The 22,584-nt window shown below is 38.6% G+C and overlaps 1 protein-coding gene across 1 annotated transcript in view; it reads left to right on the top strand.

Annotated features, from left to right (window-relative positions):
- LOC124155155 overlaps positions 1-22,584 on the top strand; it is a 342,994-nt gene that overhangs the window by 6,201 nt on the left and 314,209 nt on the right. Inside the window, exons 3-7 of the mRNA XM_046528872.1 lie at positions 583-758; positions 7,303-7,572; positions 12,202-12,533; positions 13,512-15,228; positions 19,244-19,483. Coding sequence (XP_046384828.1) covers positions 583-758; positions 7,303-7,572; positions 12,202-12,533; positions 13,512-15,228; positions 19,244-19,483 — 2,735 coding nt within the window. The remainder of the gene's footprint in view (positions 1-582; positions 759-7,302; positions 7,573-12,201; positions 12,534-13,511; positions 15,229-19,243; positions 19,484-22,584) is intronic.

Genomic DNA, 22,584 nt, shown 5'->3' with positions numbered 1-22,584 from the left:
TCCAATGTCTTGTTGGTTACCAGAGAAAATGAGTTGAAAAATACCAGTGCCTTCTTAACGCCATTCATGTCCGAAAAACAGCCAAAAATGCCAAAATTTCTCAACTCTGAGTGCAATGTCTTCCCATTGTCCAATTGCAATAATATTTCACTGGATCTGTTTGTACACCAATTGGCTTAAAATGAGGGGGTGTCCTGAAAGAAATTCGAAAAATTGAAAAATAAGGACCACCCTAATATTAAACGTGCAGGTGGTTGTTACATGCGGTATAGGAGGCCCAGATTAAGCCACAAGATTGTGAATTTTGAATATTATGGGTAGAGGGGCCAGTTCCTTTCCCTGGGCCACCTTCTTTTTTGAGGCTTTTGGTCTGGGGGCATCCTTAGGTATCACCTGGGGCTCTTCAATCAGCCAACCAAAACTCTCATTCCAATCCCCTTGACTATAATCCTACCCTTCCAATATCTTAAATATAATTGGGCAATAATGGATTTCTTTGGAAATTTGTTAATTGGCAAACATTGTGGGGCTGCATAATCTCACGGAGAGAATTTTTATTGATGTGCATTTTCTTTCCTGTAGGTGGTGGTTTTTCAGTACCAACATGTGCTCTCTGCAATGCACTTCTGTTGCAACAGTGGAATTCTCATGAAAGAGATCATACTCCGCATGCACGGCGCTTGTATTGGCTCAAGAGAACAGATGGAGGGGCATATACTGGTGCAGAAATGAGATTGCAGGGGGAATATGCCGCCCAGGTATTTTTGAGCATTACATTTCATTTAGATTATGATGAAGCCAATATTGTTTCTGTAATTGTTTTTTTCTATTTGAAGACACTCAATTCCTTCGGTGTCTTATGCTTAGTCTTTCAAAAATTTTAGATTGTATGTTATAAATGAGACAAAGTTACAATAAAAGTTAATAAATATTTGGAATAAAATCATTAGCGAATAACTTTTTGCTCCAAAAAATACTTGTTGGGCCCAATTTGCAGCAGTTAAAACTTCAAATCATATTGTCAATTATAAATTTATTTTAATTTGATAGATTTAGTTGCTACAAGTTTCATAAGTGCAGATTAACTTCTTAGATTCTTCTCGTTACATTATTGTTTACTAACTTATCGGTCTTGAATTGTCATTTTGCTCTTGTTAAAACATTCAGCTCAATATTAACAGTGCAATGTTACAGTTATAGTTCTCCCATTCCAGCCTCAGGTCATGCTGTTCTATTCAGTTTTTCCTCTCTCACTGTCTGCCATGGCTTCTCAAGTTCTCACCATAATTCCTCCCATTTTCGGTCTCTATGTCCCTCTGTGGGAACACTGTATTGGGCGATTTTTCTGTTATTCTTGGGCAATCTGAAACTTTTGTCCCTGGTTTTCTTTTGGCCCTCTCATCAGGCATCCAATTTGATCAACCCATCTGTTTCTTTATCTTTATCTTTATTCATCCACGGCGAGGATTGGCCCTCGCGGATGCTGTATACAACACATTTATGAAAACATTCAATACAACGAAACATACAAAACATGTACATTGGATTAAAACATTAGAAACAAATACATTACAAAGATTACATTTAAATTTACATTTAAAATAAAAGAGAAGAAAAGTCCAGCTCAAAATACTCATGAATTGAGTACAGTGGATAATTGCACAGCCACTTTTCCAGCACATTTTTCAGTCTAGTGATGCTCACTGATCTGGCTTTGCTGGGTAATTTATTAAATAATTTTACTCCCAAATTGTCAGACTGGTTGTTGGTCTTAAACAGCCTACAGTAATTAGTATTTAGGCTATTTTTAGCCCTAGTGTCATGAGAGTGGATGGTGGATCGAATGGGGTAGGTATCTAAGTTATCTTTAATGTGCATAATGCTGCGAAACACAAAGAGGCTGTAGATGGTGAGGATATGAAAGTTTTTAAAAATTGGCCTGCAGTGGTCACGGGGCCCAGCACCACTCAGAATCCTCACTGCTTTTTTTTGCAGTTTTAGAATTTCTTTGGTTTCTTTTGCATGTCCCCAGAGTCGAACACCATAGGCAAGAATACTATGAAAAAAAGCAAAATAGGCTAATCTCATGTACTTTACATTGATACAGGTTTTAAGTTTCCTCAATAAGTACAAAACCCTAGAGAGTTTTTTGCTGACTAGGAAAACATGTGAATTCCATGTCAATTTAGCGTCAATATTGAAGCCTAGAAGCCTGACAGGATCATTGTTTAGCTCAGTACTTTTAAGACAGCATGTAAGATGTTGTGTCTTACCATTGTTCAGAAAGAGATTATTGGCTGTAAACCAGAGTTGAGATTCTTCTATTGCCTTTTTTGTAAGAAGTCTGACTTGGCTAGGAGTATTGCATTTCTGCACCAGAGTGGTGTCATCTGCATATATCATGCAGTCCATAGAAAGATTGTAAGGTAGGTCATTGATTAGAATAAGGAACAAGAGAGGACCAAGGACGGACCCCTGAGGAACTCCATGTTTCACTGGAAGAAAATCAGATTGGTTACAATTTACTTGTACCATCTGCTTTCGATCAGTGAGGTAAGAGGTCATGAATTTCAGCTCACTGTTATGAAAGCCGTAGTATTGGAGTTTTTGCAGGAGGGTAGCATGATTGACGCAGTCAAAGGCAGAGGTTAAATCACAAAGTGTGAGTGAGACACATTGCTTGTCTTCAAATGCCCTTGATAAATTTTTTACCACTGACTCAACTGCCAATTCAGTGGATTTCCCCGGGCGAAATCCAAACTGGGAAGGGGTGAAGAGATTGTGTTTCTCAAAGTGTACTAGAATTTGTGTATAGGCAATAGTTTCTATTATTTTAGCGATCACTGATATAATGGTGATGGGCCTATAGCTGTTGGGAAGAGTAGTGTCTCCTTTTTTGAAGACAGGTATGACCTTAGAATATTTTAAGGAGTCTGGGAAGTATCCAGTGGAAAAACAGGCATTAATAATAATAGATAGAGGATGAGCTATAATATGTATTATGGACTTAATCAGATCATTGGAAAGCCCATTGATGTCACGACTGGTGGAGTTTTTAAATTTTTTTACTACATTGAAAATATCCCTCGTACTAATCCATTGCCACTGAAATTTAGGAGGGGATATCAGGTGTTTATTGAGTAGTGCTAAGGCATCACACCTGTTATTTGTGATTTTTGATAATGTGGTGTCCACGGAATAGGGTGGTTTCCTATTATTTTTTTATTGCCTTAATCGAAAGATTATTACTCCTGGAGTACGTATTTCACGCTTTTAGATTTTTAAATGATAATATCTATTTTTCGCGATTAAATGAAAAGTGAAAATTTTCAAGCGCGCGAAAACGCGACGCGTTTGTAGGAATGATGGGAAATCTCTCCGTACGTCGTATTTCTGGTTCCCCCTCCGCCCGGTGAGGTGACCTTGAGGCGAGGCTTAGCGCTGATACGTCGCAGGCTGCCAGCGGGTAGCCTAGTGCCCTGCCGCCTGGTAGCGCTTGGCTTAAATAAGGATTATTAATACCTTATCAAACGAGGAAAACTTTCCGACCTTAGCCAGTTTTAATAAGTGATTATTAAGACATGTTTCCCTGAGCTCTGCGCCTCATGCATGCATTGGTAACCTCAGACGACGTATAACTCCTATCTTCTCCTATAGAAACTAGGTCCCTGTGACGTCACGTGGAGTGGCATCGCATGGGCGCCAATCTGGCCCTTTTCAAATGAGGATAAAAATGGACCATTGCCATTCGTCTACACCGGCATTTATAAAACAAAATAATTTGTATATTATGAATACACTAATGGTGGGTAACGAATCACAATTATTGCCTTTTGTTTTCTTTGATGAAGGAAACTACCCTATTGACAAAGTGATTGTTGAAGGTATCGGGATCAATTGTAATAGGAGATCTGTTTATAGAAGTGCCTTTTTCCCTACTCCCCTAAACAGTTATTTTCCCCCCATGAGTGTCTATATTTTCTACCTTTGTTAATTTATTTCTTTCAAGATTTTTTGGTCTCTTATCACGACTACTTTTGATTTGTTTGTGTCCTTTTTTGTGATATATTTTTATTATTGCAATTTGTCATTTTTCAAGATTTGATTGACCTTCTGGGCATTAAGTTACAGTATGTATTGCAGACAATTTGGAGCTATGGCTCAAAGTGTATGGATTTTAATCTCAATTTACCAAAATTTACTCTTATTCTACATGTATCCATGTCCTGGTTCTTCTCTACTCGAGCCCTCATTACCAGTTTTGCATCTTGGTTTAACTTTCCCTTCCTGAATCCTCGTGCAAATAATCATTTGCCGTTGTTTCCATTTTACCATACGTTTTCCACTTTTGTTACATGCAACATTAGTCTGTTAGACCTGTATTTTTTTCATTGTAGAGCTTTCTTTTCTTCAGAATTGGAGTTAGAACTGACTTCACAAAATCCTCCAACAATGTCTCATCCCTGTAGATCCCGTAGATTAGTTCTGAAAATCTTATCCTCCCATCCTTCCCTGAATTCTTCAGTAGCTCAGGTGGGATAGTGGCTGCAGATCTCAGCTAACTTCAGAACAGTTGGCACCATTCAGCAATTGGTGGAACTGTTGCATGCTTCTGAATTTTATTACTTGCATAATACCAATACTTCCCTTGTTCCTCCATTTTCTTAATCATTTCCTCCGTAACCATAGATTATTAATTCTTCCTTCTTTTTAAATATGTAGACGACTTCTCTTTCATTTTTACCATCCCTGTTTTTACCCTTTCCCTCAGTTCCTTCACGGTCTCCTGGTCCATGTTTCCATATCTCAAGTCTTCAATCTTTCTCGTAGTATTCTGCACTAGTTCTTAATACATATTCCCTTTTCTAGTGCTTTTCATAGGTTTTTCATGCCTAGTCCTGGCCCCTTACCCATTTTATTTCCTGTTTTTGGTCTCTAGAACATCTACATTCCACTTCCTCATCCTTCTGTTTCCTGAACCTGTTGGTTTTCCCAACCACACTCCAAGATTGTTTTTCTGGTGATACCCCATGGACTGCCTTTAGTTTGCCTGCTATTCTTTGACCTATTTTGGCGAGGGCATACCTCACGAAAATGATTGATATATGTATTGATGCCAGTGCAGCTCTAGGGGTCATTGGAGTGCTCGTGCATCAGATGTTATTCATTGCCAGTCTGCTGGGAATGTGTTGAACTTATATATTACTTCAGTGTATTAGTATTTAAGAGAAATCCATATTGATGTTCTGCCAATGACCGAGCTCCTGCTACATTGCATCATATTTAGTGTACTTTATTTTACTAGCTGAAATCATGTAAATATTATATGATTACTGTACGATAACCATCCTGCGGGCTTTCTTCCGGTGTGTAGCATAGCATGTGGTTAACCCACAGTCTGTTTCAAGCAGCTTGAGTTTGAAATCTTAAATCTTGGTTATAAGTAATTTATTGAAGACAAAGCATGCATTAACAGAAGGCTTCTTTTATTTTCATTATCACTGGTCAATCCTAAGACTGGTTTGATGCAGCTCTCCACTGAACTCTACTGTCAGCTAATTTTTTTCACACCTACTCATTTCTTCTTTTCTACATCCTTCTTTACCTTTCCATATAATGTATTCAAAGTCTTCCTTTTCCATCCCCTCCATCTACTTGTCCCTCAACATTGTTTTCATAAGGCCATCATGTCTTATGATTTAGCCATTTAGGTTCTTTTGTCATCATATCAAGTTTTTCATGAGGATTCTCTTCTCTCCTGTTTATCTATGGACTTCCTCATTATTTACTCAGTTGATCCATTTTATCTTCATCATTCTTCGGTGGCACCACATTTTGAATGCTTTCACTCTTGATTCTCGGCTGCTGTCATTGTGTGTGTCTCACATTTGTAAATGAGAATACCACAAATGTAAGTGCTCATAAATTGTTTCCTTAATTTTATGGTTCAATTATCCACTGTAATATTTCCTATGCTGGAATACTCTTTTTGCAATGGGCTATTCTACCAATCCTTTCTATCTTGCTTCTCCCATCACTGGTTATCCTGCTTCCCAAATAACAGAATTCGTCCACCTCTTTCAGTTTTTTCCCCATTTAAAATTAGTCTCAACTTCTTCTCTTTCAATACATTCTAATACCTTATTTTTCTTTGTAATTTTTTGTTTGCTTGCTTGTTTTCAGCTGTCATCTACCCATTATCCTACTCAATTTTTGCAGAATATTCTTCAAATCCTTCTCAGACTCTACAATGACAGCTATACCTTCGGCAAATTGAAACATGCTATTTTTTTTCTCCATGGATATTCACTCCTGATGCCTTTTCTTTGATTATATTAGTCGATTTCTGAATGTATATGTTGAAAATTATGGATGAAAAAGCACAGCTTTGTCTCACTCCTTCCCTTATTCATGCCTTTTAACAGCTACATAGGTCCTGATTTTATCATTGCCTCTTCATTCTCAAATGCCTTCTCCGAGTCCACAAATACAACAAACATGGGCTTATTCTTTCCATTCTCTTCCCTATAGCAGCTGAAGGGCCAATATTGCTTCTCTTGTGCCTTTGCTTTTTCTGAATCTGAATTGTTCCTCATCCAGGTACTCTTCCGCTCTTCATTCTATTCTTCATTAGATGATCCTCATCAGTATCATGGATTCATGTGTTTTCAGTGTTATGCTAATTTTCACTGTTCTCAGTTCTTTTTGTCTTTGGAATCAGAATGATGATTTCCTCTTGAAGTTCTTTGGTATTTCACTAGTTGAATAAATTTCACTTATCATTTTATTTAGCTGATTCAAGGTCTTTTCTCCCTCCAATTTTCTAAATTCCACAAATGCCTAAGGTAGGATGGGTAGGCGAGGAGTTGACCCCACCAAGGCCAGCAAGGTTATCAAACTAGGCTTCATCTTTGTTCATTTATTCTAATTGGGGGCTGTCCAAGTATGTATATGAAGAAATGATTTAAGTTATGTTAACCATCAGATTTCAGAGTAATGCCTTGCTGTACACCATCTTATACCTGTTTGATGCATTTCCGGAAATAATGTGGTGAAGATGCATATGCTGCTTGCTCAGTTGCTAGATAATTTAATGTGTTGTTGATATCAATTCTTTTTCTCATATATGAGATAGCTTAAAATTTCATTATCAAGGGTTTTCTCAAAATTGGTTGTGTCCTAATACTTGTTATGGATTAATGCAAGAGCTGTTGATGCTTTTTTTTCCTCTGTACCACCTGTAGTTTCTTGATTGACAAAACTATTTTAATCTCCCATCTTTGATGTAAATTATCATTGCAGATGTTGGGACTTCAACCTGGTGATCTGGGATCGCAGCAGGCCCACTCATTGTTGTATCACCAGCAAGTGTCTCATCCTCCCTCGAGGAAAGAGAAAGGCCATGTGGGGGTGGCAGGCACGGGCAGTGGTGGGAGCATTAGTGGGACCAGTGAAGCAAAAGAGCCTACGGATGACAATGTGGCCAAGAGGAGAGGAATGGAAACTCACCCTCTCCCCGCCAATATTTTAGATTTACGCCATGGAAGAGAAAGCACTGTCCCCAATCAGCAGGTAAGATTTTATTGAGTGGATTGGAGATTCATTCAAAGTTTTGGGATAGTATTTTAAGAATAATGTCTAAAAAAATTCAGAATCGTTGTAATAATCTTCATCATCATTAGTCAACAATCCTAAGATTAGTTTGATGCAGCTCTCCATTTCTCTCTCCTATCCACTAACCATTTTATAGCAACGTATTTCTTCTCTTTTACATCCTTTAAACCTGTCCTATGTAACTCATTCAGGACCGTCCCTTGCCCTTCTTCCCTTCCACTAGTCCTTCAACGATAGTCTTCATCAGGCCATCGTGCCTCAAAATGTGGCCAACTTAGTTGTCACGTCTTCTGCGTAAGGTTTTTAGGAGGCTTCTCTTTTCTCCCACTCTAAGCACTTCCTCGTTACTTACACGGTCGATCCATTCTATCTTCATCATCCTTCGGTAGCACCACATTTTGAATGCTTCCACTCTTGACTTCTCTGCTGCTGTCAACATCCAAGCCTCACTTCCACAGAGAAACGTACTCCATATGTAGCATCTGATGAATTGTTTCCTTACTTCTATGCTTGTATTCTCAGCTGTAAGAAGATTCTTCTTTTTGCAGAAAGCCCTCTTCTCCTGTGCTATTCTACAGTGGAACCTCGTTACAGCGAGTACGGGCTATAGCGACACTCCCGCTATAACGAGAGATAGCCGATGCACCGTCAATTGACCCTACAATAAGCGTGTTAAAAAATTCGTTTTTACGAGACCCTTTTGGTGTTGGCTCTCGCCATAGCGAGGGTTTCACCGCCGGAAGACTTTCATCAAGACTCCTTAACCTCTGTAATTGCTAGCGATCTGTTAGAAATGAAGTTAATGGAGTGCTCAGTCTCAAATTTATGTGGTTAACTGTCGTTCGATAAATAAGTAGTTAATTTTGGTGAAAATATTATGGCATTAGCATTCGCGAATGCTTAATCTTCTTTTGTTCCTCGGGTGGCAGAAAGCAGTCGGCAGCATACCCGCACGTCCGTGAGTTGCGTGAATAGAAAGCATTTGATGGCAGTCACCATGGCCAAAAAAACACCAAACATGTCTAAGCGAGAAAATAAAAATAAAGGAGTAATATGAGTGTCGAAATTAAATTTATCTTCCTATTCGCTCTGCAAAATTAAAAAAAACAAAAGCGCCCAAGGAATGCAGACGATGAAGAGTTATAAGGAGCTTTGTTCGGGTGGTTTTGCCCATTCAAATCTGCGGGAACTTCTGAGAAAGGGGCTACGCCCAAGCCTGAAGCGGAGTATTTTAGGGATAGATTGCGAATCGAGAATTTTAAGAGTGCGGAAGGTTGATTATACTAATGCGAAGCACCAAAGCGTTATCTCCCCTCACAACTCCCCTGGTGATGCCTGCGGTGTAAACCTGAAGTCGTGGAAGAGAGGACTCCGATCATAAGTATCTTTAGAAGTATTCCCCGCGTCATATAACATAGACGAAACGGAACTTTTTTTTTATATACAACTCCCCGACAAAACCCTTGCAGTATGAGGTATTTCTTGCAATGATGCCTCTAAAGGTAGGTAGTGCGCCTTAGCGATGATGTAGGATGTACGAAGCAATGATACTCAGCGTGAATTGTCCGGATGGACGTATTTATTCTCCGTTGCGGATGTACAAGGGTGAACTATTCGGGTCATTGGTCGGAGTCGTACTGGCGCTCTCTTTTGTTACGTAGGTAGCCGAACATCCCCTGGTGGCCGCTGGAAGAACTCACAGAACAACTAACTCTCGTTTGCAGTGCCGTGGTAAACTCGGTGTATCATTTCAAATACGTCGCGAGCGTAACACTCAAAAAGAAACTTTTTTTCAACAACGGTAATTTTAATCACGTCATTTTTCAAGCTTAGCTAACTTTTTACCGTAGATGATGAAGATATTACATTATCTGATAGAAAAAGTCTTCCAAGGCGGGAATGTTATACAACCTTCCACCGGTAGAAACAAATGTAATGCGTTATTTCACTTCACTGCCGGTTAACGTACAGAAACAATAAACATACACCAATGGAAACCTTTGAGGCATTAAATAACCGCGCTACTGTTTTGTCAGTTAATTTTTGAATTTTCAGTGGAAAATACCAAAATAATAGAATGATCACGTAAATGAACTAATTAAGTGCATAGAAAAATGACTTCGTCGGTTGTGCATTAGCATAATGATTGACGAAACAATGCTTTCCATGATTTTTATTCAGTGCGGCGCTTATAAATGGTTTGAATAGTTAGTCGTTGTTCGAGTAAGGAAATTTAGTGATGCAAAAAACATCGCCTTTCGTCTGGATTTATGCTTACGTTTATCGGATAGATGTTTATCTGTCGCCGCACCACTCCTGTTCCTGTATATCTGTCCGCAACAGGTATATTGGCTATTATTTGCTCCACCTCCGGTAAAGCGACAATTCGCTATAGCGAGTGTTTATTAGTGCACCGTGGGGTGTCGTTATATCGAGGTTGCACTGTACTTACTATTTATTTCTTGCTTTGTCCATCGTTGGTAATTCGGCTTCCCAAGTAAGAAAACTCTTTCACCTCTTCAAGCTTGTGCTTTCCTAGGTTTCTATTCATCTTAGCCTCCTCTCTTTTGCTGCAAACTACTATCTTATATCATAATAAGCTTAATTATTCTTTATCCGTAGGTGCTAAATCCTTTGGCATAGTATAGTTTTTTAATAAATTTCCTATCATCTCTTAAAATTCCATTATGACTGATTCACTCTTTTTCATCAATGGGATTGCCTATAATTTTATTGCACTTCCAATAACAGTTTATCGCATTTGTAGCATCTATTTTTTATTTTCATAATGAGGTAGATGATGATAAAATGTAGTGAAACACAGTTGTATAAAAAAATACAGGATATTTTGAACAACTATGTTGTAGAAGAATCATAAATTTAGGAATAAGACATATAGTGGCGGAGGTGTAGCTTGCCCGCGCCCACTTGTAGTTCGCGGCCACGTAGTGTCCCAGCCAACTAGCAGCTGGCCAGTCGCTCACATCCTTTTAAGTGGTGAGTGATAGCGGAGCATTTAAACTGCGCTCAGCACAAAATGTAAGAATTTTGCCGTTGAAAAGGCAAATTTGCGTTAAAGTATCATAAAAGTCCAGTTATCGCATCTATGTCGCATTTATCGCATTTGCGATTTTCACGTATCTCTAATCATGAAGTATGCATTCTCATTTTGACTATTATTGAATAATGTATATAGAAGTAGAAAAATAAGAAAAATGTAAAGAACTGAAGATGAAATGCAGTCAGAGGCTATTATTTCAAATGAACCTAGAGGTTGAAAGATTGTCCATCCTTTGTTATCTGGTATCAATGCCAGTGCTAGAAATTTGTTTGCTAGGAAGTAAAATCTACCTTCCCTCGTTCAGACAGCAATGAAATCCTCTGGTGGGTTACAGGAGGACTTCATTTTGTGTGTCATGACCCTCAGGTTGGTTGGTCATCATTATGTCCTGCTTCTTGATGCTGTTGAGAGGGGACACTGAACACCATCCTCTTGCCCACGAATATTGCATTAGAGGATTCTCAAGCTTGAGTTATTGTTGTTTCATCGACATTAAAATCTGATGTCAAAATTGCCTTTTGCAGTGCTACCAATCATCTATTTCCACTTTTCACGAGGAAATATCAATTAGTTAATGAGTGACTGAGTAAAGTAACTGAGCCAATAAATCATATAAACCACGCATTTAAGGCCTGCGAGATGTTTGTCAACTAAAAAAGACAACTTCCGCTATGGTCAATTGTGAAAGTCGCACTTAACGAGATAGAGCTTCCTAGTGGCATTGCCGAATAAAATGAGCATGAAATGGCTACAGAAATAACACTTCAACCATCATGTTCTTGGTTCCCTTTAATGGAGTACTCTTGCTCTCAGCTATGGGAGAGGAGATGTTGGTGAATGTGGGAAAGCCACTGCTGAGCAGTTCTATGCCACATGCACCAATTTTTTGTGTCTAACCTCTCGATTCACTGAGTGGTAATAACCTGAAATTGTAGATTAATTCTAAATTTGTCCTAGTGAGGTATAGTGTGACTCACTAGCATGTCACGCAGCAGCACACTTTTTAAGAATACATGTAATTATTCCATTTCTGGAGACAATATTTTGGAATGTGCAAAGAATGGTAGTGTTGATTGCTGTGAGAATATTGCTGGATATAGGTTACCTATTTAGGTGAAACCAAATCAAATAAAAGGTTATTTGAAAAAAAATGAGTGGTAAAATGGGAAAAGATGTATGAAAATACTTGAAAAAAGCCATAGTGAGATTAATTATCTGGGAGAAGAAATTTCCACACCATTGTTCTTATTGTTTGCCTATGAGCCATGTGGCCTTGCTCATGCTTCCCAGCTAATTGAGGCTGAAGTTAAAATAGTGAATTTATTATTATTTATTAGATTTTACTCTTTGCAATATTTGCCGTATTATCATTATCTTAAGTGATCACATTCCTCCTCAACTAATGTAAATTTTGTTAATCATTCAATTTTATTCAATTCAATCAATTTCCTTTTCTTATTCCTTGTCTATAATTGTCAATGCATTCTTAAATGATTTTGTCAACGTTTGATGTGTTTTCTCCACAGATGTGCCCCCCTCCCCCTCCACCTAGCTCTCAGCATAATTCGCAAGTGTTACCTAATACTCATGGAGATGCCATTGGTGCTGAATCAAGTCTTGCCACTCGCCATGCCCTGCAACTGCCACCCCCTGGTGACCCAAGCCCCGGGCCCCACCCTGTGGGCCCTGTTACCTCTGGCCCATCAGGCCCTCCAGGAATCCTCGATCTTAGTATGCCAGATAAGAATGCTGCCACTGAGGTGTGTTATGTGTGTGGGGATGAATATCGTCGGGGTTCCCTTAGTGAAATCCATGCCAAGCCAACCTCGCAGTCTCCTGCTGCCTCTGGAACGACAGGGTAACTACTGCTTCTATTATTTTGTCTCAGACTGCCAATGTCTCTCATATTTTAAGAGGTATTGCTATGAGAATTCATTAATTCAACAACAATTCAATTTGTAGTTGTATCTGCGATGTATTCCCATTCTCTTGCTTTTTTTCGTTTACATTTTTTCCATATAATCTTAAATACATTGTTTGAAAGTCTATATTATGCTTGATATATCAAAGAGAACTTGCCAAGTATGTATGTACTTATATTTTATTGGAATTGTTTATTGATTATAATTCCTTTTTCTTTCATATTTTGAAGATATCTTGGTTTTTGGAGTAATGCCTGATAATACTTTGTACACATAGATAAATTATCATTTTTATCAAGATGTGTTTTTAGCCTTTTGTCGTAAAATGTTTTCGATAAATTGCTAATAATAGTTTCCCTCGTGCCTCTCCAGTATTTTTTTTATGATAAGGAACACTTACCAAAATTACACTCTTATTGTACACTTTTCTAGATTTTGTTATATTACATCATCTACTTTATAATTGGATCTTTTTACCATAACCTCGGTAGCCATAGCATTTTTCTTGCTCTAAAATTACTCTTTGTTTTTCACTATCCTCATGGTATGACAATGTTTTACATCACTTATTGATTCATGCTTTCAATATTGTGTGTTGTTTTTCCACATATGTAATCATTAATGATTGATCTCGTTCATACTTTCATTGGAATTTCATGAGAAAACTGGACTTAGTGCCTACTTATGTGCTTGTCTTAAAAGTTGATTCTGGTAGCCTTTCATAATCAGAATGACCTTTGCCACCTAGCCATGACATGAAGGTAGAATAATACGATAGTATTACATATTTAATTTGTACTAGCAGATATGATGTTTTCGTAATATTTTGCCTTTTTAACTCAAAGTTACAACTTTCTGATGGTCCCATTTTTTCTCTGGTAATGGTGTGATTGACATTTTGGATTTTGTCCTAGGGTGGTCAGTCCATTCTTCCCAAGTCTCATGCTCCATCCACGGCCCGCTCGCTCTCGTCCCATGGACTCGAGTGGTCGAGTCCAGGCCTGTGAGGCATGCAAGCAGCACTTACTTCGGCAGTGGCAGTCTTATCAGAGCCGTGGAACAGCTCACTCTGATCGGCACTATGTACTTCGCAAGAGGCATGCTCCTGCACCCGACACAACGACTTTTGTTTGCTATACGTGTGCTCTCGAATATCCATCCTCCTCCCTCCGTCTGCTCTACTGCTGTCCAAACCCAGAGAATGAGTCCTACTATCCATTCATCTGCAACATTAGAGCCCCTCAAGGTGCTAGTCCCATTTCTCCTCAGGGCATGGTTCAAGTGTGTTCTATCTGCTACAAATCTATACCTCAGAAGCATGAGGTGTTTGGTGGTGGTGGTGGTGGCAGTAGTGTTATTGTGAGCCGTGGTGACATTCAGATACCTGGTGCCCCAGGGGCTTCTAGCCACCCACCTGAACCAACTTCGCGCCGCTCCTCACCTGCAGTGCCACCTCCTCCAGCTCCAATGAAACACTTGGAGACTTCAGAGTCTACCACTAGTGGCTCTGACATAAGGTTCCGTCCGTACGACCTTAAGAGGGAGGCTCCTGGTGGTAACTCTGGAAACAACTCAGCGCGTCGTGGTTCAGGTGCTGGAGATTCGTCTTCCTCCCAACAGTTTCGTCCTACCTCTCGCACCCCATCTGGTGGGAACGGAACATCTCGAAATACTGTAGCACCTCAGGATGATACGCAAAACTTCCATTGCTACATATGTCGTGGATCTTTCTCAAGAGCTCTCATGTCCTGGCTGAGCACGTGTCCAGAGGGAATGAACAGTCATGCGATGCATTTCCCATGCTTGCGACATGTTGCTCGCTCATCAGAGAATGCGTGCATGGACTCCCATGGGCGTGTTCTTGCCTGCTCCAACTGCTCCTCTCATCTGACCATGCAGTGGGAAGGGTACGAATCAGAGAGGGTTCCCCTTGAAAGGAGAGTTTACGACATTCCCTCTCCTCTTGGCGAGGTGGCCAAGCGCAATGATACCTCCTATCCTGTTCCACCTCAGCGATTACTCCCTCCGTCACCCCCAACCCATACGTCCTCTATGTCTCTCCAGAATACTGCCAATCCCTCAGCACGGTCTGGCATTGCTGAGCAGTGCTCTCCTAGGGTCACTCCTACGACATCGCCTTACCCATCATCTGGACATCATCACCAACATTCTGGGGCCCTTCATCCCGATCCTATGCTGCAAAGGGTAGAACAAGGCAACTCCTATGATGGCAGAGATGCATACCCACCAGCTAGTAGTGCATCTTCTTCATCCATTTACTGTTTCCTTTGCGGTCTTCATTCAGATTTTAACTTTGCTCGTGTTCTGTATGGGAGACCGCAGGGTAGGAATGCTCCTTTCTTCCCATTTTTGCTGAATCACGTTTCTCCTGCAAATGCTGAACAGCTGAAAGATGATGGGTCAGCGCTAGTGTGCACGTTTTGTTACCACTCGATGATTGCACAGTGGCGTGTGTATGAGGCTGCTAGTGCTGGTGGCCAGTCATCTAGTGGTTCGAATGTCCCAGCACCTTGTGATCCTCACCAGAGAGTTTATGACATGCATGATTACTGCTGCTATGTATGCGGAATCACTACTTATCGGAAGAGAGTGAGAGCCTTGCCGGTTAAGGTAAGTTGGACTAATGCCTGATATTTACACTGACCGTCAATATGATAATGTATTCATAATTGAAGACTCCTACACCCCTAATGCTTGTCTTTGAGAAACTTGATCATTTCTGTTGAAGTATTTGGATTAAAGGTGTCATATCTTTTTTGTACCTCCTGGCAAATTAATTTTCTGTTGATTTTCAACTGTGAGCCTCTTCCTATTTTTCTTGTACGAGTTTTCGCTCTGGTTTAGGGAGATGAATTAATGGTGTAGTTAAATATGTATTGCGGGGTTTTGTTTTTAATGCAATAGTGATGATACTGCATTTTCTAAGGTTTAGGTTTAGTTTTAAAGTATTACACCACAGGGCAGTTTGATTAAGGGCAAGTGGAAGGTTTATACAGTCAGCAGTATTTTTAATTTCATTTTAAATCTTGAAATCACCAGCATGTAGAAGTGTATGAGTTTGGAAGGAAAGAAGTTGGGACAGAAGATCATAAATAAATGAATTGAAAAGATAAGGCCCAAGGACACTGCCCTGAGGAACTCAAGACATCAAAGAAGACCAAGATCAAGAGGCACCAGCTAATATTACACGCTGTGTTCTGTGGGATAGAAAGCAAGAAAGAAGGCTAAGGAATGCACCATGTATACGGAACTGTTGGCTTAGTTTATGAAGGAGTGGATGATGGAGAGTTTCAAAAGCTTTGGAAAAGTCAAGATAGATGGCATCAAGTTTATTGGAGTGGACTATTGCATTGACGGCGTAGTGCTGGAAGACAGTAAGATTCATTAGACATAAAATTCCTGGGAGGATACTATGCTGCTGAGAGGATGAAAAAGCTGAGGTGAAATGATAAATCCTGTTGACATTATGCTCTTGCAGATGGAAGAAAGTATTGTAAGCAATGATATGGGGGGTAGTTTGAGATGTCATTTTTGGTACTACATACTTGGGTATTGGAATCACATTGGTGTATTTCCTTTGAGGGAAGGTTCCTAATGGAAAGCATTGGTTGACCAAGAGGGTGAAAGGCTGTGAGATGGCAGAGGTGCAGTTGCAAATGAGGTTTTAGATTAAGACCGTCAGGTCCAGGTGAGCAGTATAGTGGTGTTTTGCTTAGATATTTATGAACTTTGTGGGAACATGTCTGTATAGAGAAAGGAGAGAGAATGATTAGATATGGGAAGGAGGAAATAGGCAGGTGTTAATTTGTAGTTGAAAGTAGGCTGTAAGCATTCAGAAAAGAATAGAGAAAGAGGTCAGGTCTCTCTGATCCCAAGGGATTTTTGGCATTGTAGGAGATTGCTTTAGGAATCTGAGGATGGTACAGCATTCATCGCTTAAGTACCAGAATTTTTTGTAACTGTAGGAAATGTTGGAAGAAACCGTCTGTGCATATTTTTGTAGTTACAGGGAATGAGGAATTTTAGAATATCACTTGAGGTCAACAAAGCAACGGTAAGTTTCCTCCTTTGAGGTGGCCTTGTGGAGGTTCCAAGTGTGATTTTTGCGGCCAAGAATGTGTATAGTGTCTGCATTAAGTGGTTGGGGGAACTGTTTTGCCTTCAGATTTACTAAGGGAACCAAATCTTTTACAAAGGCCTAAAGGACACCATGGAGAAATTCCACTCCCTCAAGGGACAATGGGGATAATAGACATCAAGGAAAAAGGTCTACGGAGCAGTTTACAATAATCCTCTCAGTGAACCTTTGATCTCACGTGAAAGGGTGTATGTTAAATAGGGGACCTCCACAGGATTTCCATGGGCCACAGAAGAGGAAATAAGTGTCAGTGTACTGATGGTTTGATTCAAAAATATTTTGGCTGGGGATGATCACCTAAGAAAATGAAATGAAATATTTTTTTTATGAGCATTGAGGGAATGGCCATTAGTGGCAGATTCCCAATGAATGCAGAGATTGAAGTCAATCAAAAGAATCACAGGACACAGATTCATGCCTCTGAGCACATATTCAAGAAACTTTCCCAAACAATAATGTCACTTGCTGAGGAATGGTAAAAACAGCCAACTAGTATTTTGGTGACCTTAGAGGCTTTCACATGAGGTGGTGATAGGTATTTCACTCCACACAATTTCACTGCTAGTTTCTTAAGTTTTTTTTCTTGGAAGGAAGCAGAGATTTGATGGTGAGTAGCACTCTACCTCCGGTAGAATGACAATCTCGTCCATGAATGGAATGAGAATGTGAATTAAAAGCTCACTATAACTGAAAGATGGTATCAGCCATGTCTCAGAGTGAGCAGTCATGTCAAAGGGGAAGAGCTCACAATCACAAGAGTTTCAGATTGGTAATTTGTTTTTAATTTTTCATACATTTTGGTTGTAGATGCTCAGGGAAGAGCTAGAAGAGCAGGGGTTGACAGTCACATTACCAGTAGTAGGAGGACGGGTCCGTTTCCTGGGTTTGGCACTGAGAACTCTAAATAACCAGAACTCTTAAGTGCCTTTTAATGGTAGCTTTTTTTAATAACTTTCCATTTCAAAAGCAGGATTTTATCTTAAATTCTCTCTTATTCACATGCTTCATGGACAATAAATAGTTATGGTACTTTTTCACACGATTTCTTCAAGACGAACGGTTTCATTGCAGAGGTGACATCATCAGGTACAGAAATCGTTATATTAACAGTTATTTTGTTGTTGTTTATCTGGTTGCTATTACGCCTTTGTAGGGGAGGGTTGCGTTGGGGTTGGAGCGTTACTCAGCTTCAGGGGAATTTCCGAGAGGGGGAATAGTTGACAAAAATATTCTCATTTGAGGGTCTAGTTTTACCCTTCTTTCTTTCTTCCCCACTGACCTTTTTATGCCTACCTGCTTCGAAGTTCCCCATTTCTGTAGGTCAACCGCTGCATGAGTCATCTATTAGCACAAAAGGTGTCTAACAATAACTTTCGTCAATTGATATTACATCTTTATTGGACTGAAATATTAGTAATGTGTGCGTAATTTCAAAAAGAATAAGACCAAACACGCCATATTTCCTACTTTATTTAAGCATTTTACGCAAGGAAATAAATGTCGAAATACGACGGAGACTTAGCATTCTGGCGAAACTTGATATCCTCACAGCTGAGCTTCTCGGAAGTTGATGCGGTATTTTTTTTCGAAAACATATATCAAGTTACAATTTATGAGTTATGCTATAAATCTCTATTGTCACAGTCACAGACGAAGGGATATTTTCTCAAGATATTTGGTTTTTCCCTGCTAGCAATTCGAAGTCATCTGCTTATCTCGTGAGAACTTCCAAAGATGGGCTGAAAATAATTGAAGAAAATCCGGTGTAGAAGCACGTGTATTTTGCAAAACGCCTCGGATTGTCCGCTAGCACTTGACTGTAGGAGTGAGGTTAAAGCGAGCTGCCTGTTGAAAATAAGAAGTTGGATGAAGCCGAGTATCAGATCGTAGTGCTGCTGAAATTGCATTTGATATAAGAATAAGATAAGAATATATACATCAGACAGAAATCCATCGTAGCAGTGTAAAAGCCGAGATGGCATGCAATCATTTTTTCGTGAGGTTGTGTGTCCCCTTAGGATATTTGAAAAAGATGTAAGTTGAATCAACTATGAGCCCAAATTGTTTCCATGAAATTAAAATATTCCATTTATCAGCTCAATTCCTGTTTGAATCCTTTAAAGGAAATCTCAATTACTCGAAAAAAAAAAATCCTGGGTTTCCTGCTGCATAGGCAACCTAGTCAAACATTCCCGCATTCATCGTTTTTTTCGTCCCCCCTGAAAAACGATACATTGAGGTTACACTGAATACCTTTTTATTTTTACATTCATCAAGGGAAATAGAAGAAAAAAACATACGTTTAATATCCTTTGTGCAATTCTAGTATTCGTGGTGTTCGAAATTTGAGGTATTCGAATATTCGAGCAATGATTTAATATTCGAATTCGATATTCGAGTTTGAGAAATCTGCTATTTGACCCATCTCTAGTATGGACTTCTGAACTCATTTTTGGTGTGCTTAAATTACTGTCCTATTATTTTCAGGATTTTCCTTTCCTTCGGTACCATCGGCAACCAGAGCAAAGTCTTCTGCTTGAGAATGGGGATTTTGCAGTTGTTTGTCTGGATTGTTATGAGACATTGAGAACTCAGTCTTTGGAATATGAGCGTTGGGGCTTGCCTGTTGAAAAACGAGAGTACAACTGGATCTCTCAACCACCTCCACCAGAAGATGGACCTGATGCTGCAGTTGCCAGACTGCCATCTGGTGACAGATCTGAGAAGGTTTGTTGATAAATTATTTTGTAATAAAAGGCTAGAGAAATGTCTATCCACATTGGTGTCCTCGTGCCTGTAAAATTGCTGTGCAATGTTTGTCCTTGTTGCATTAATTACCATTCATGCCTTAGGTGTGGTTCATTTCCACCTTCTTAAATTGCATGGCAAGCTAAGCATTTAGTTGAAATAGTAATTATGATTATGTTTGCAAGGTTTCACGTTTTATATTATTTAAGGTGCTTAATTTTATTTAAGGAGGAACCATCATTTCAAACATGCCCGAAAACCTCCCCTTATTTTGACATATGTTGTTGCTCATTATTTTTTCTATCGAATAGTGAAAAAATATTACTATGTCACCGGCCATTTAAGAAAGATTTATGGATTTGAAAATGACGGATTTCCACCTTGAAATACATTGTCTTTATGGGAGAATGATGACCTTCCCTTGTAAAACATTTTTTATCTCAAATTTGGCCCGAAATATATCGTTGAAAAATTAGCACAGCATAGAATAGACATCGATGCTTAATATATGTATTTTTTTAGAAGGGGTTACCGATATGTTAGCGCCAGTATTTAAGTTTAAAGAACATACTTCCGGTTTTCTGCAGAGCGAGCAGCCATTATGCGGCGGAGGTAGTGGCAACGTTGCAAATATACGGAGGTTAAATATGAAGAGCGATATTGCACCTGTCGACCGCTGCATAATTCCAGTGAATTGGATTTTTCGGAGTCATTTTTATACGTATTCATTAAACGAATATTCAGTTCATCTCGAAACGTGCTTTACACCGAAGTGTGAAATTTATCAGTGCTGGTTGTTAAAGTAATTCCTATATGCGACTACATTTTATTAAACATGCGAATGATCATGACCGGAATTCAATACATCCCTTGAAATTGTCGGCGTATCGCTTCAAAAGCGAAAATGATAGAATATAATGAGACTTGCGATAGTTTATCTGTTCTTCTGAATACTAATTCAAATTTTTTTATGTTTATTTCGAAAAATATGCATCGTTTTCAACTTGTAGAAAATACTTATTTAAATAGAAGTTCTAAGCGTAAAGTAGAAAATCTAGCGCATTGTGTATTTAATCATCAGTTTAATTGATATTAAATGTCTAGAATAAGGTGTACAGGTAAATGAATGTACCGCGAGACAAGCATATTGCCGTTGGGTACCGACTATGTAGTATTTGGAAATACAACTTCGCGAACGTACTAATTAATCGAATATTCACCCATGTAATTCTTCGAAAGTATAAAATAAAATAGACAAGAGTACTTCCTTTTTCACTGACCAAACAATTTACTTTGATACGTTTTCCAAAGGTCCAATTAGCATAATTTGAAAAAACAACATTAAATACATTTACCTATTCATGAAGTCATTGCAGGAGGATAAAAATTAGGATGCATTCCTGAACAATAGATGGCAGCTGACATAAGTGAGTCCGTAGAAGTTGCAATGCCAGCCTTCCAAATTTACTGAAACTTCGGCACTAGGAACAAGTATTATTTAATTATCCTGATACTAATGATTCGAATTACATTTGGGTTATAACTGACACATTAGTTTCTAATTTTCACTAATCAACTCCTTATTAATAGTATGGATGAGGCTATTGAATGGAAAATCTACAAAGAAATAAACATTAAAGAGCTTTGTGTCAGTCATTCGACAGGGACTTTAATCTTCATAAATCAAGACATAAACATTGATTATTTTAACAATGATGGACACTTTATGTTGGAAATATTGCAAAAATTTCTTAAGAAATTAAAAATGCACGTAAACGATTCGGTATCCTTCAACAGATGCACTCGTTGAAATCGCTTCGATGGAATTGATGGATTCACTTTCGGCCACATTTCGTTTCCTCAAATAATCCAAGCTCTTACCTTTACCTTCAGACACAAATTTGCCTTTAAATCGGCATAATGACGCCATCACTTCAGCCCAAAGGTATATTTAATAACTTAAGACTGAGTAAAAGGGATAATAAAACGAGTAATATTGTCACAATGCAACGTAACTCTACGAGGTAACGTAAACAAACAAAGGTGCTCAACCGCTGTGAAACTACGATATGTTGGCAGCGTTGTCAAGTTGGTGGTCAGCAATTATAAATAAACCATTTTTCCAAATTAGGTTGAAATTAACAGAACAAAAGGTCTCATTAGTTAAGTTCATTTTATTCATCACAAATGATGTAGGTATAAAGCTTTACTGTATTTCCAGAGAAAGTACTTAAATTCTTCCGATACCTAAGAGTCAATATAACAGCCATTCTTCATATCACTAGATTATTCCATTTTAAGTAAAATTCATGCATTGTACAGCTATTTTGATTGATTTAGCATTACTTTTAATTTTTATGAATGACTAATTTAGCGATTTTAACTCGTTGTTATCGAGTTTATCTAACTAATGAAAGCAGTATTTCGAAGCGCAGGTTCCTCCTTAAGACGTAAGATTTTTCCCAATACTGAAGAATTGTTTTGATCATAGAAGGGGCTTGGTACCACATAAGTATAATAGGTGTTTGATATAATGTTTTAGGAAGTAAGGTAACAATTTAATTATTATTATTGTCATATATATTATGGAAAGGTCTTTTTCTGTTATTCTGTATATGCTCCGTTAATACTGCACCTACATTGAAAAATGAGGTATTATTTTCAAACGTTGAATCACTGGCTTCTGACGAAAAATGTAATCCCAATCTCAAATTTCACTATTTACCCATCATCATCATATATATTATTACAGAAAGGGCTTTTTCTGTCGTTCCATATATGATCCATTAATACTGCACCTACGGTGATAAATGAGGTACATATCATTTTAAATGTTGACTCATCGGCTTCTGATAGAAAATACAATCTCAATCTCAAATTTTGCTATTCATCCATTAATTTGACCTAAAAGTTTAGATTTTTCCATGTCAATTACTTGCTTGAGGTATATCAACTCCGTAATTTTTTTTTAATTCTAAACTTCAAAAAAAGGTTTAAAAAAAAGAAAGTACTTTATGATACACCACCTTCTCTATTTGAAACCCAATTATGCCATTTCCTTAACATACATATTCCCTGAT

The sequence above is a fragment of the Ischnura elegans genome, chromosome 3 (assembly GCF_921293095.1).
Source record: "Ischnura elegans chromosome 3, ioIscEleg1.1, whole genome shotgun sequence".
Taxonomy (NCBI): Eukaryota; Metazoa; Arthropoda; class Insecta; order Odonata; family Coenagrionidae; genus Ischnura; species Ischnura elegans.
This window is presented reverse-complemented; position numbering and strand designations above follow the sequence as displayed.